At 34.2% G+C, this 15,376-nt stretch overlaps 2 protein-coding genes across 3 annotated transcripts; both read right to left on the reverse strand.

Annotated features, from left to right (window-relative positions):
- On the reverse strand, nt 196-4,235 carry LOC109708635 (2-C-methyl-D-erythritol 4-phosphate cytidylyltransferase, chloroplastic). Of its 2 annotated transcripts, none has more exons than XR_002215804.1 (12): nt 3,998-4,235; nt 3,835-3,920; nt 3,621-3,689; nt 2,960-3,015; nt 2,798-2,877; nt 2,582-2,664; nt 2,229-2,306; nt 1,533-1,601; nt 1,174-1,242; nt 1,026-1,072; nt 631-716; nt 196-484 (listed from the first exon to the last, which is right to left on the reverse strand). XR_002215804.1 is itself a non-coding variant. In XM_020230445.1 (12 exons), the coding sequence occupies exons 1-12, from the start codon at nt 4,116-4,118 to the stop codon at nt 413-415; spliced, it is 921 nt and encodes a 306-aa protein (XP_020086034.1). In that variant the 5' UTR covers nt 4,119-4,234; the 3' UTR covers nt 196-412. The 2 variants fall into 2 exon arrangements, 1 of the variants encoding a protein (XP_020086034.1); XM_020230445.1 differs by having other exon boundaries at nt 631-721; nt 3,998-4,234.
- LOC109721293 (protein root UVB sensitive 6) lies at nt 5,440-10,398 on the reverse strand. The gene is made up of 14 exons (XM_020248820.1): nt 9,853-10,398; nt 8,909-9,007; nt 8,691-8,804; nt 8,149-8,220; nt 7,941-8,051; nt 7,700-7,819; nt 7,434-7,535; nt 7,268-7,340; nt 7,092-7,175; nt 6,935-6,999; nt 6,632-6,733; nt 6,364-6,555; nt 5,803-6,190; nt 5,440-5,703 (listed from the first exon to the last, which is right to left on the reverse strand). Exons 1-13 carry the CDS (start codon nt 10,219-10,221, stop codon nt 6,122-6,124), a joined length of 1,572 nt encoding a protein of 523 aa, XP_020104409.1. The 5' UTR covers nt 10,222-10,398; the 3' UTR covers nt 5,440-5,703; nt 5,803-6,121.

Consider the following 15,376-nt stretch of genomic DNA (forward strand, 5'->3'; position numbering starts at 1 on the left):
TATATATATATATATATATATATATATGTTCGATTTGAATGAGATAATAGTTTCTCTACTTTATGTTGATTTATCCATTTTCTACATGCTAAAATCCTCCAGATGCTCATATTAATGCTGTAGAATATAAATCATGCCACAATATGCAGTGAAGTAGTTCAAGTCCAAAAAATTGAAAAAAAAAAAAAAAAACTATTACTCTTTGTAATGAAAAATCTCTTCCCATTCGCTTTCTTAATGATGCCTCAGATTTCAGACAAATGAATGTATGCCCTTTTTTCCGTGGTGCAAATACAAGTAGAGAGAAAAGGAAAATAAAAAAAAGGATTAATGAAACCCTAGTATTCATACTCAATATGATTAAATCATCTCTTATTCACCTGGGTATTCATAAAACTGCGACAGAAAACAATTAAACTTGAGGCACTCCTGCATTCATATTTAATATGCGCTCCGCCAGCAATAGATCATCTGGGGTTGTAACCTGCGATGAATGTATGTTGAAACCAATAAATGACTTACTAGTTGACTTTGTTACCAGTACTAAACTTTTCTCTGTTCCATGAATGCAAATATACATTTCCAATAAATTTTATGTAAATATTCATAAATTAGTTCAATTTAAATTACCTTTATGTTTGTGTATGAGCCTTCTGTTATGTAAACAGGATGCTTAAGATGCTCCACAATTGATACATCATCAGTAACTTCTAAACCTTCCCTGTGCAGCAAAAACAGAGAGTGGCTTATTTAGTAAAATCCAAATTGCATATACAGATTATGATTGCATTATTAAACATGTTAATGGACACGAATTCGTATTCACCACAATAACCAAAGCACATACTTTCACTAACAATTTCTATTGTTGTTTTAGAAGTTCACCACACAAATAGAGAGAAGAAACTCTCATGAAGCTAGTATCAACGACGAAATTCTAAACAGTCAAAGATCTCTTGTTGACGAGATATCTTGGATTGTAGAATCCAAGGGTGAAAAGAAATATGTGATCTTAAATTAGGTACCTGTTGACAAGCTCGAACCCAGCTCGTAGTAAATCAGGCTTAACAACCTACAAAATTTTAAGACAAAAAAAAAAAAAAAATCTCATTTTATGAGCCTCAAACAAAACCTTCTTCTTTGTAGTCCACAATTCACACAGCGGATGGTTACCTGTGGAGTTTGCATTTCCCAAAGTGTTTTCCTGTCGAGGGTCTTTACGACAAAAGAATCACTGTTGGCCTGCAAAATGCATTACTGGACTCGATGATTACGGTCTTCTCAACACTAGAAGATCATTGTTTGATGGATTTAGAGTGTTTTACTAACACAAATAAGGACAATAATATTAGTTGTAACGGATACAATATGTTCTTCTTTCCCAGTGTTGTTTCGCATTGTTTTAAGTGTCGAAAAATGATAATGGCTCAGGTTTCTCAGCAACTAAGGCCCTCAGAAGGCACTATATCAATTCGATATGGTTTTCTCAGTGCCGATGGACGATAAAATGAATGCCCTTGTTTCTACTTCACCTCTTTTATTGTAGCTTTCACGGGAACGCCAAGAACAGCAGCTCCATTCAACCATCCATCTTTTAAGACCTAGCAATCGATAGCAGTTTTGATATTACTTCCAACTGACGGAAACCCCAACAGGGGCACAGAGTTGCCACATGAAGGGAAAAAAAACCTGAGAAAATCAGATGAATGTAGTAATAATATTTCTGCTTAAGCTACCTGCAAGATAACAAAAGTAAATACATTCAATATGTACCTATGAACCAAAAAAACAAGGAACACATGGTAGCAACTTAACCAATTTTGCGAAGTATCAGCAGAGAAAATGTTTTGGAACTAAATAATAACTGAAGAAATTCTTTCCAGATCTTTCTATTTTGATATCTACTAAACGATCATGAGAATTTTTCTCTATTTCTTTAGGGTATTCGAGGACAGTGGAAATTTAAAGCTTCGAGCTCTAACTTTGACTTCATGAGCTTTGAAACCAGAAAATTTCACCTTCACCTTACAAATGGCATTCTTCATTTCCACTAGGAATAACTTCTAATTCATTGAAAATTTGTTTTCATTTATATTCTAAGATGGATGATACTTCAAATTTAAAGTGCACATATTCTGTAAATAGCAGAGTCTACAAAAATATTGCATGTAATTCATTTTAACAAAGGCTAAGCTATCATTAGCATGTATATCAGAATTTTGAATAACCTTTCTGATATCTCCAGATGAGGCCAGTGGCCTTGCTGAATCATGAATGCATACAAGTTCCGAGTCTCGGTCAATTTCCTATTAGTGTAAAGAAGACAACATGGATGAGGGAAAAAAAAAAAAAGCAAGGAAAATAAATGTACGCAAAGCTACACTGAGTTAAAAAAAGGAATAAAAATGCTGAACTAACTAAAGAAATAAAGTATCAATTGTCTAAATGTCGAGAAATTCGTCTCAACAAGCATAAGAATCTGCCGATTCTGAGCTTTGATTGACATATACAATATGGCATAAGAATAGCATTCACTCGAAAAATAATATATAAGTGAACAACATAGAAGTTATTGCAGAACCTGAAATCCATTGAAAACAGAATCTTGCCTCTCTTTTCCTGGGAGTGCAAACTTAATATTTACTTGTACATCCTCAATAACATCTGAGGTAGGAAAACAAAGTGAGAGCCTCTTCATATATGGCATAATGAAGTTGTACACAGTGTATGATAAAATGTCCAAACTGTAAAATCAGGATAAAGATGGATGAACTAAGAGAGCACACAGCTTTGAGACCTTCGAATACATCCTTGTAGGATGGATCACATACTACAACAATTTCCTTCACTTCGCTCATTTGAGAGAAAGTGTAGAAGCTGCAATAGACAATGACACATCTGTTCAAGTTACAAGATAACACGAACATTATTAGGAACATGCCGAGCAACAGGAGTTAACCTGTACAATGCAATAGGTTGTCCTAAAAGTGGAAGGTATTGCTTGGGCATACTTGCCTACAATGCAACAAACAAATAGTTGAGCCAACATAGTGCCAAATCAAGGATAAGAACTAATGAGAAAAACAAGCATCAAATTTCACCGTAAACGATATATGCTAAAACAGAAAAGCTACTTCTAACTAACACCCTTCTTAACCTTTTTAAAAACATACATGGATACTACTTTATTGTCTAGCAAAACAAACTTAATACTTGGAGAGGCAACAGATTTAAATACTCACTAGTGCGAAACGCCGAAAACATATTTACTTGGCAAAATTTAAGTCGTGATCGGTGATTAGTGAAGCTAAAATGCACTTGTCACTACTAAGAATTCCCTTCAAAATAACTACTAGTCATTAATAAGTGCAGCAAATGGAATTACCGAAGAATGAACCACTCTTACAAAGATCACAACACTAAGCTAAATGATGTACAAACCAATTGCTACTACATTAAGAAGGATTAATCTTTCGCTCGATTTCGACCTGCGGGTTTTGTGAAAACTTAGTTTGGATTCATCAAAAACAGCTTAATAAAACAAAAAAGAGGAGTTATCTCAATGATAAATACATGAATAGAGAAACTAAATGGCATAAGAGTAAAAGATGAACAATTACCCCCATTCTCTTTCCTTTCCCTCCGGCCAAAAGAACCACCGAGACGCTCTTATCCTTGACAACTACACTCTACAAACAAATTACACACAAATTACGCAATAATTTTTTTTTTCTCCCTAACAATAAACAACGCAATATACAGCTAAAATTGAGCTAAATTTCTCTCTCTCTCTCTCTCTCTCGTTTTTTTGACTGTTGTAAAAAAGACACCTACATCCTCTACTCTTCCAATCCCTTGAGCGGCGCGAATTGCCCAATTCCGGGATTTGCTGCTACGAAAAGCGATTCCCACGCTTCCACCTGAAAGAAAACGCGATAAATCACCGATCTCGACACAAAGGAACCGCGATTAAAAGATCGGTTCATAGATAAATTACGTCGCGATCGAGGCTTCCGAAGAGGAGGAGGAGGGGAAGAGAAAGGTGGTTGGAGAGGGAGAGGAGGAAAGGAGGGCTTGGAGAGGAGGCCATAGAGGGGGATGTCGAATCGGAGCGCCATTAGCGTGGAATTTGTGAGGTTGCGTTATAGGGTTTTGTGGGGTGGGTTTAGGGCTTAGGGTTCTTAGGACGAGGAAATGGAGTGGCGCTGGTGTGGCCGTGTGGGTGCAAGGAAGAAGAAGACGACGACTACGAACGAATTTGATGGATTTTTTTTTTTTTTTTTTTTTTTTTTTTTTTTTTTTTGTCCTTTGAAAATATGTGATTAGTAAAACGCTGACGTCAGCGCTAGACCGTTATTTTAAACTTGTATTTTATTGAAAAAAAATTGATAACATTTTAATGGAAAGCTTTTCAACATACTTAATCAGCTTTGCTAGGAATTGCGGAGAGATTGCATTACGTTTGATGAGAAATAATGATGAAAAAATATTTTTGTTTGTTTCCGTACGTAATATTACGTTCCATATATTGCGGTTAGTTAGTTACGATATATTTTCTGTGGTCTTACCGAAGAACGCAGAAACATATTCCTATATACTTTTCTCAATTCCATTCTATCTAATAGCGTTAAATCTACCTTAATACCAAACTAAGCCTATGTTTTAGATTCGTATCATATATTAATTTTACATTCATCTAAAAATTTTTATTATATGTTTTTTAATATTAAATTCTAAAGGAGAGAAAATTATAATTCTTGAATTGAGATAAAATTATATATATTGCAGCAGATGGAAACTTCTCAATGAAGTGTTGGTGGGGAGCTCTTCATCAAAAATTTTTTCCCCCCCTTTTTTAGGGGTGATATTTCTATTCTGTGCACCGCGCTTAGACTCTGCACTCGAATATTAGAAAAAAAAAAGAAAAGAAAGCAAAGGCTTGAGCAGTTGAACCTCAAATTGAACCTCAAGAAAAATCGAGTGAGGAATTTATGAATTTCGCAAACTCAATTTTATCCTCTACTTTGGCGAAGTTGAAAGACCGATTTCTGTATAATTGTAAGTAAGAGTTCGAATTTCTGTATAATTGTAAGTAAGAGTTCGAACGAACGATCTCATGACACTAATCTCAATAGCTTCTTCGGAATCACGAAATTTGAGACTCAGACCCCGACCTCAAATTGGCTACCAGGATCTTCAAGGCATGTTTGAAATTACTATAACCAACTACAAATTTCCTCCACAATTTCCTTTTTCTTAGCAGGCAGATCAGATCTAATGCACACGCAAGCCTTAAAAATACACGATTTCAGGTACCTGTAAAAGTAGTAGTAGTACAGGCCCTCCAATCAAGTGTACATTAAGCAAACAAAAGTTGCGTCTCAACTGCGATGAACATGATCGAAACGCTCAAAATCATCAAGGAAAACAAAACTCAAATCGAAAAATAGTAGTAATCATTTACATTTTAAAGAAATGGTTATAACGTATCACAACAACGACAGCGACAAAAAAGACCCCAAAAAGCACATTTAGTTAGTATCCGGTTAACGATAACTAAGTATAACACCGTAATCATATACAAAAATCTATTCTGAGTCATTTAGCAGAACCGCACAGCTGGAGACGCTCTATTAGATCATTCATTGATCCATTTCCCCTCCCTAGCACTCAAAAGCTACTTAGTTTCACCCTCAATTTATCCTGCACACACATGAAAAACAATCCAATTTAGATAATACTAATATCAAGCTTTAGCCCATAAGAAAGTCCAAAAAGCGCGCAAGAGAGAGAGGGGCTTACACTACTACTATTCATGTCTACCAAGTGAGCCTGCTGAATTGAAAACAAAATCGAAATTATCGTCAATTGCAGAAACAGTTAGTTACGAAGAAATCAAAAACCATATACTGCGATATCCTGATCCAAACCGGGGGAAAACTAGGTTTAGGTGTAGAGATATAGTACTACAAGATACGAGTCTAATACGAAACCCAGTATCCACTGTCTCAGCAATCATCATTGGCGCCGCTTTCAATTTGGTGACATGGACTGAGCATCCTTTCTCAAAATACAAAAGATAGGCACAAGTTATGCATGAAAAAAGGTCTTTTCAAATATATTATTGTTCCTTTAGTCCACACAACCGAGCTCTCCCAGGATTAAGCAGCGATTCTGACATTATCCATCCCTGAGAAAACATATGATAAAAAAATAAAAGACCGTGTTAGAGCTCGCCATAAAGATCTTTTCCATTGTCAAGTAAGTCCAAAATGAAGTGCTGTAAGAAAGAAAGGTTCAGAAACATCAAATATCCCACTTCAAACTATGGTAATAACACACGGGAAAAAAATTGTTAGTCACCTCTTCAGCTGCTTTTTCCTTGAAAACTCCATACGATGACGACACAATCTTGCATGATTCTGCTATGTGAGCTAGAAAGTCCAAGTTTCTAGGGTCTATGGTCTCATTTAGTTTCGATTTGTTAGAGCTCATCCGTTTCCTTGAATGTCGGTTTGCATTTGTTGAATGAATGAAATGCAGTAGAACATGAGCCTGTAAAAGGAGTAAATATAAAAAAAACAAGTGGAAACATCCTAATTCACTAAATTTCAGTGGAATTGATACTCACGTGGAAAGCAGCTTTAAGAATGTCGTCGGATTTTGCTTGATCCTTGAGCAATGCATAGATTTTATCTTTTGATGGGTTATATGTCACCATATATCTCTCTTTCTGTAATCACAGAACAAAACATTTGTAATTTAGGCTTCATCTAAAGCAGAAAGAAAACAGATGGAGATCTCCAATAGTAAGAAGTAGAAAACTATTTCACAAAATTGAGTTCATAGGGTTGCAAAATTTTCACAAATGTGAACTGCACTGTTTATAGAAAAGATAAAAACAAAAATCATATCAAGAGATTGTATAGACAACCTCAAACAACGGCTCTATAGCAACAAATGAGGCAGGCTCCTGAAATGCTTCCCCAAATCTTGGTCCTGTTAAGAGGTTAAAAGAAGGCAGCATGAGAGCTGTAAGAAGTATGATGAATTAAAGACAGAAAAAATTAAAGAGGGCAAAAAATACACACCTAACACAACTGGTGTATGTTTAACCCATGGTGGGCTGAATATATTTTCCTTCGAATTCCCTTCCTTCAATGAGGGTACATAACCTACATAATTGCAAAGACAAAACTATTAGCATACTAAAGCTACTAGATGGTCAATTCCCCTTAGTGAAGATAATTACTTATGCTTCGCATACCTGTCTTAATGAAGGATTCCACCGCCACGGTGAACCTTGCCCTGTTTAATGTATTCAACACAACTGATTTCACCTGATAACAAGTTCAAAACAGAGCACAATAAGCCCCATTGAAACGTTTATGGCGGAAGTATACACTTTATGAATGGATTGCAAGAATGCCCACCTCTTGGTATGAACTAAGAACATATCCGCATGACAGAAAGGCAAATGAAGCCACCAAGGAGGGATTCCTTTTTGAAATTAAGATGCTCAGCCCAGTTCCCAACTTCACATTAAAAAAAAGATCAAATGATGTAACGACATTTATGAAACAATGACCATACACACATGTTAAACAAATAAAAGCGAGAAAAGTTATGTAACATCAGAAAATTAAATATGGACATCCTGAAACTACTACCACAAATCAAAGCAAAGCCAAAATTGTACCAGATCTGCAATATTCCCAACACATTCTCCTTTTGCGGTGACATCCCCTATGTTTTCTCCTCTCGCATAGGCCTTGTAGATTGGAGTGCGCGTCGATGTTGATGTGACCGCAGCAACATTCTAAACAAATACATTAACAAAACAGAAAAAGCTCATGCCTAATGAAGACTCTCAAAAGAAATCTTGGAAGCAGTAATATCTGCATCTATTTGTAAAAAAAGGAACTAAGTGAAAGACCAACCTTTGCCACATTGGCCGCACAAGCCAATGGTAGAAAGAGGTGTGGAACAGCAGCAGTTGCTAACTCTACCCCAGCCCCTAACTCCATTATAAGATCACCAGCAAAGCGAAGCTGCACCATATAGACATTTTAATCAACAGTAATGAGTAAACCCAGAGTTCACCGAGAGATCAATTTGTGCACAGGATATGGCATTCTCATACTTCACCTGCTTTAAATCATAGTCGAACTTCTTGCCCTGCCGTGCAAAAAGCATTTTGCCAACACGCCCAGCTCCATCCTGAAAAGGTGATGCAATTAGACTCAACATTCTAGGAGGCAACAGCAGTTTGTGCGCAGTGAAACCACCACAAGTGCGTATGTGGCTTTCACCGGGGGTATAAGAGGCTAGCTATAGATTGTGACTGTTTAATACTTAATTAATTAATGCAAACAACTTAAAAGAGTAGTTCCAGAATAGTACATAACAGGTCACGAGGCAATGAAGAGCTACAGATTTGATAATCTACAAATTTAAAAGTTAACGCTTCCAGGCAGGAATATTAAAAAGAGAATATTGATTCAAAAGGGTAGTTAAATGGTATAATTAAAGGACATCGACTCAAATCGTCAAAAGATAGAAATTATCTTAGTCAGGTTATACGACATATTTTGTTTTATTCCTAATGTATAACTAGGCTTGAAGCTCAGACTGCACTTCTTATGTACTTTCTTTCTTTTCTAACTTAGTAGCAGTTGCAATTTACTTACTTTGAGTATCCAGTTAATGGCAACAGCACCTGGAGTAGCTCTATTTTTAGATACTCCAACAGAGCTTAACAGTGTCTGCGTCGTAAAAACACCCATTGCTCCTCCGAAGAAATGCTGAACAAAAAGAATAGTCATTAGCAAGCTTGGGCCAATTTCACAAGTTAAAAGAAATAATGTTAGAAGGTGCACTAAACTTGAAGTTATAAATATATGAGCACCTTCAAAGCTCTCCATGTCATGTATGGAACATATGATGGGGTAACACTATCTGGAAAGCCTTCCGGAACGACATAGGATCTTATGAATGACACTAATTCCTGCACAAAAAGGTCTATTTAAGACACAGTCACAGCTAAAACTATAGCTCCTTATTCTTAATGTTAAAAATAACACCCAGAAAAGCATATCTGCATCCAAATATAGTATCAAAGTAAATTTGAATTTTCAAAGATTTTCTAAAAGATAAGAGGAAATGCAAAAGAGATGCATGTAAGCATTAGCCTTTTACTACCTCTTTTCTCATGATTTCTACCGTTTCATTGCGTACTATGATAAAGCATCACAAATATTACTCACGAACAGAAACTTATTATATCAGTAAACTTTCCTTTATGGTCAAAACTTTAACTTTCCCCTTTTAAAATATCTCAAAATGTTAGCTAACTACAGAAGCTCTTCTAATTCAACAAATTTGCTTCTTTGGTGTTCTTAAACCATAATCTAAGCAATGTCTCTACGGCCCAAGTTTTCACTTTTACTCCATTGTTCTTCTTTTTCCATCACCACATTAATTTCTCAACCATTTTTGACGAGCAAATCAACAAGGAACGCTACAATAGGGATCATCATGATAAGATTTGATATGTATGAGCTTGTACAATGAAATAAATTAAAGAAAATATGCAATCTTATTTTAGTTTGTTAGTCCCAAATTTTTCACTTCAAAAGAGGTTAAACCCTCCCACTCCCAAAAATGCACATTAAAAACGAAAAATACAAGTCGAAAAGCACTTTTTGTGAAATCCAGTAAATGGAATGATAAAAGCCTTTAAATTTCTGCAATATGACCACTCAATTGCACAATTGGGTACTCCAATCGAGATCCAAAGACTCAGATTACACATGAAATTCCCAATAATTAGCACAAAATAAAAACCCTAACCTCCAGGGGAGCCACCGGGGTCTGCATCGACACGGCCCTCACCGCCGACCCCTTCCGCGACCCCCTCCCACCTCGCCCTTCCCCCACATCCACCACGTAGCTCCACCTCCTCCCATCGACCTCTTCCCAACACAGCACCCTCTCCGCCGCCGCGGCGGGCGCCGCGGCGAGCCCCGCCACGGGGGCCCCGAACCTGACCTCGGCCTGGATCTGATCAATCGGCGGCGGCGGCGCCACCGCCGGTGGTGAGGAGGCGAGGGTGGCGCGCACGGCCTCGCGCACGATCCCGCGCGTCTCCGGGGCCCCGCCGCCGCCGCGGGCGAGGGTCTGTGCGGAGCTCGGGGACTGCTTCAACGGGATCGGCGCCATCGCCACGAGAGAGAGAGAGAGAGGGGAGTGAGGAGGTGTATATAGCGACGACGAGGAGGAGGAGAGCGTTGTGGGTGTCGAGGGGTAGGAGATCGCGAGGAGACGACGATCCAGAGGCGGAGGAGAGAGAGAGAGAGAACGAGAGAGAGAGAGAGAGAGAGAGAGAATGAAGAGGAGGGTGCTGGACCGTTGGAATTTTAAGGTGTATACATGTATATTGTAAAGAATATATATATACATATATCATTTTAACCGTACATTTTTTTTATGCAACGATTGAAAACTCCATAGTATTAAGAACTTAGTACTATTAATAGTATAATAGCATAATTCTATATATATATATATATATATAATAATAATAATAATTATTATTATTATTATTGTTATTTGTATTTGTATTGCATATTTGCTGGCAGGTGAGTGCAAAGCATTTTCTTCCTTCTAGTTTTGCTTTGCTTTCACCTGCAGCTTTTTGAAAAAGTACTACTTCAATAAAAAAAAAAAATCATCTGTAAGAATTAGACCTACAATATAGTTTTGGATGACACTTTATAAAGGTTCTCTTATGATTAATAAGTTTCTCATGTGTTATCAAGTTTATATTATTAAATAATATAAAACAATCGTTATTTTTTAAAAATTTAAGTTGTTAGAAAATAGTGTTTAAATATTTTTATATTTAATACATAAAATATCTTAAACTTTTATATTTTGTAGTTTAGTATATCAGCAGTTTATAAAGACAATATTAGAATTTTTTTGAAACGACACTCATTTTTGAATTATATAATACACTTGGTTCCAAATTAATTTGAGCTTTCTTGTTTAATTATATAGCATATGTATTGTATTATATTAATTTTTCAATATCTTTTTCTACTATATATAGTATTGAAATTTTAAAATTAAAATTCTATTTTTGAATTTTAAAAAAAAACTAATTCTATTTTCAACCATTTTCTACCACAATAGAAGCTATATACTCTTTTCCATTTGCCAAATTTTTTATCAAATATAGTCGGGTACTAAGAGCTAAAGAATAGATAGACCAAAAAATTTCATATCTTCTATTTTCATATTTAATTTGACATTCATAATTAACTTTTTCGTAGAAAAATTTTGCCACGAAGGGTCATTATTATCATAAAAGTTGTGAAATTCTCCTCTTTTTTGGGTGTGAACTTAGGAGCTATCAATTTAATATTTGCTTACCTGTGCACCTAATTGATGTTAATTATGTTCCTTTCTAATTATTTTGCATTGGTTATAACCAATAATATTCATTGTAGTGGCTTCATATTCTAGTACCACGCTGATGTTGCCCAATATAAGTGTCACGTTTTTGTTCACAATCTTTTTATCTACTGTAGGCCAAAAGAATGTGAGGTACTGTGACATGTAATAATGTTCAAAAATATAGTGCCATTTTTATCTTGGCTTTTGAGTTTAAAGATGACAAATTCTTTTTGCCAACCAAGTTCATTAAATGAGGGTGAAAACATGTAAAACCTATCTGAATTATGAATTATTTTAAATTTACTGTCCAAACTTGTCCAAACGTTTTATTTGTTTTATTTGAGTCGGATAACGATACTTTGGTTTTGAAATTTGAATATGTCGTTTTTCTTTTTACTGATATAGTTAGTATGAATTTATTAAACTAAGCAAGTAGGTTAATTTTTAAATTCAAAGTTTCGTTGACTGACTCAACTCAAGCAAATTGAAAGGCTAAATAGTAAAACCAAATATTTAAAAGATCGGATAGTAAATCTAAAATGCTCCATAGTTCAGTTTATTCGATACATTTTTGCCTTAAATAAGTGAGAGATCTATATTTTCCCCATAAATAAAGATCAAACTTTTAATGAATAATTAGTTTAACAAATTTAATTATTAATATCAAAATTAATTCTGTTAGTGATATCATCTTTTATAGAAATGATCCATCAGTGACATGATCTTGTGTGGTGTATCTCAACCATTAATGTAAAATTAAAAGGGTCTTGAATACATTTCTTGTTTGTCAATGGTCAATATTGCATCAAAAGAAAAAGGAGATGAACATTTTTTTTGACCATTTATTTTCATGCATATAAATTGACTTGTTTAGATGTAGACAAATAAAGTGTAACTATGTAGAAAACACAAAGAGTCAAAAATTCCCTCATTAGCTAACCTACTCACCTTCCTACAAGAATTTGTAATCTTAAGATAACACCAAATTTATGTTATGGACAACAAGTTAAATGAAGATAGAGTGTACCTCAAATGATTTGGAAAATAATTAATAGTTGGTGTTTTAAATTATTTTAATCACTTAAAACTTTGTTGGCCTCTACAATTAATTGACCAATAAGTCTAATGGTCCATCTCCCCACATAAAAGCTATGTCCTTTTATAGGTTTGGGCTCTAAATTGGTTTGACTTAGTACAAAAGTGTGACTTGCACTAATTTTGAGCATGGAATAGTCCAATCATTTTATTGTTGGTCCAGCAGTTAGATGTCTCTATAAATATTTTCAATTGTTTAACAAAAAAGTATAAGTATATACAATTGTTTTTGCCCTTTTTTTTTTTTTTTTTACTGAGAAAGGTGGCGTGTTATTCGCTTAGTTTATTTTTTAAAAAAATAAATTTAACTGAAAATATAAAGCTATTAGATTTCTAACTTGAAATCTCGAATACTAATCATTAAGTTTTTTGCCACCTGCATTACTGACGGGCGATATAGATTTGACATTTTTCTTTGCGGATTTGAATGCTTATGAAAATCCGCCCCAAATAGGGCAGGGATGGAAAGATTTTTGTCCCCGCGGGGACTAGGATGGCGACAAGGTAGAAATTCTTCGTGCTCATAAGGACGAGACGGGGACGGGGACGGGGACGAGGATGCTACCTCCACCGTCTGAAATTTTGACCTCACGAAATTAAGTTATATATTATTTATATATTTTTAAATTTATTTATAAATATAAAAGGTAGTTTGATGTCTTTAATATGTTTTTAATTTAATCAAATATTTAAAATATATAAAAATTTTTATACAATATATTAGTTAAATAATATTGATTACTATATATTTTTAGTAATTTGATATATCACACTTAATAATTTGACAATAAATAAAAAAAATTAATAATTGAATAAAATTTAAATTAATTTAACTTAACATTAAATTGAATTTAATTAAAACTTTAAATAAATATAATTTAGTATATTTTTAAAAAATTTGCAGAGTACCTCCGGGGACGGGGATAGGAAATTTTTTTTTACATTAATAGGAATTAGGCACGGACGGGGATTATAAAAATTCTTTTGGGGAAGGAGAGAGGAAAGGGCCCTCTTCTCCGGTCCTGTCCCGCTCCATTGCCATTTCTAGATTAATAGTGAATACGATTATTGATGTATCTAACACATATAATGTGAAACATTTTGACTGATTCATATGTGTTTTATTTGAAATCCTCCAAATTACTGATTTAGATTTAGCAAACTCTCTACTGGAAATATTAGAAGGTATGATTTGAATTGAATTTGGACGATAGGTAAAAGCAAAATCTCATAGTTTAAGATGGGGTTCGTCTTAATTGACCTTTCAAAAAGTATTTTTTACTACAATTGCTTTTTTTTTTTTTTTTTCAAATAACACAATTTTCTTAGGAAAGGAAATAGAAATGTACTGTTGTATTCGAATTCGAGTCTCATTATTCAAAAAAGATACTTAGCAGACTATTACTTTTATAAAATTAATATTATCTAATACATATAATAATCCGGAAGATCCTTCGTAGAAATTTAAAGTATATTTTTTTGTATTATGATTATTTGTTGATAATCAAAATATATATATGCAATCAATTCATTGAAAGTATACAAATATATGCAATCAATTCATTGAAAGTATACAAATATAACGCACATGGGTCTCAATTGTGAACGTAACTTGGCCCAACCTGATTTTCCGCCACAGAATAGAATGCTGGTTCCTTTAAGCAAACAAAAATTACTGGCAAAGGTGTTTTTTATTCATCAAATTTAATTAGAAAAGCGATCAGATTCAATATAGGTCTTGATATATAAACAAGGGCAATTTTATGAATTCCCAACTTGTGTTGTTATTATTTTATTTTACCTTATTGTAGAGCCCAAACAAAGACCAAACCATTTATAAAATATAGATCAAGCCCACAACTTGGGTCTTATTGGATCTGGACCCGGACACTGATTGCCCAAAAATTATCTAGCCTAGGCTTGGGCCTGGCCCTTAAATGAGCATAAACCAGTTTTTTTTTTTTTTTTTTTTTTTTTTTTTTTTTTTTTTTTTTTTTTTAATTCTCTTTAAAAGGAATTTTTTTATTTACTTTTTTTTCCTTTTTCTACTTTAGTCGATTTCTTTGTTGAAAAATAAATTTTATTTGGCAATCACAGATCCATTTGCACGCTTTGAAAGAAAATTAGCTGCAATTTATAACTCATATCCTCCTCCGCTATACAATTTTGTTATAAATTTTTTTAGAAAAAATACTCAGTAAGATATTAGTTTTCAGTGTAATTCAACCGATGCAGAATTATTTTTGACAAGCAAATAAAGAATCTGTCGACTCAAGTTGAATCCTATGACATATGTACGTACTAGTGCTTTCAAAAAAGTAGAGATTTGTATAATATACATGACTCAGTCAGTCGCTCATAAGTAAAGGAATGCACATGATGGCTGCTACAAAAAAAATGAATTTTTTTTTTTAGTGGAGAGCTTCACAACGATGCTATATTAAGAAGCCTCCAAGCCGCTGCTACATATTAGTTTTGTCTGTATCAAATAATTCGTTGAGTGTTTTTTAGTACTAAAATTTTTTAAAAAAATTATAATTTTTGTATACTAACACACGACAACGAATCGAAAAATTCTTAATGGAGGAATTCTGTGCTGATGCTTTTTCTAGAAAAAATGGAAAAAATGTATTGTGTTACGTACACCGCATCATTAAAAATAAGCCAATCATATTTATTTATTTTGGAAAAAAAAAATTATAATAAAAATATTTTTTTGTAATGATGATGAGTCAGATAAATTTACAAAAAAATTATTTAAGAATTTTTTCTTCAATATTGGCGTGGGACACGCGTCCTATCCGAAACGAAGTAGCGGAGA

The sequence above is a fragment of the Ananas comosus genome, linkage group 1, assembly GCF_001540865.1.
Source record: "Ananas comosus cultivar F153 linkage group 1, ASM154086v1, whole genome shotgun sequence".
NCBI classification, from domain to species: Eukaryota; Viridiplantae; Streptophyta; class Magnoliopsida; order Poales; family Bromeliaceae; genus Ananas; species Ananas comosus.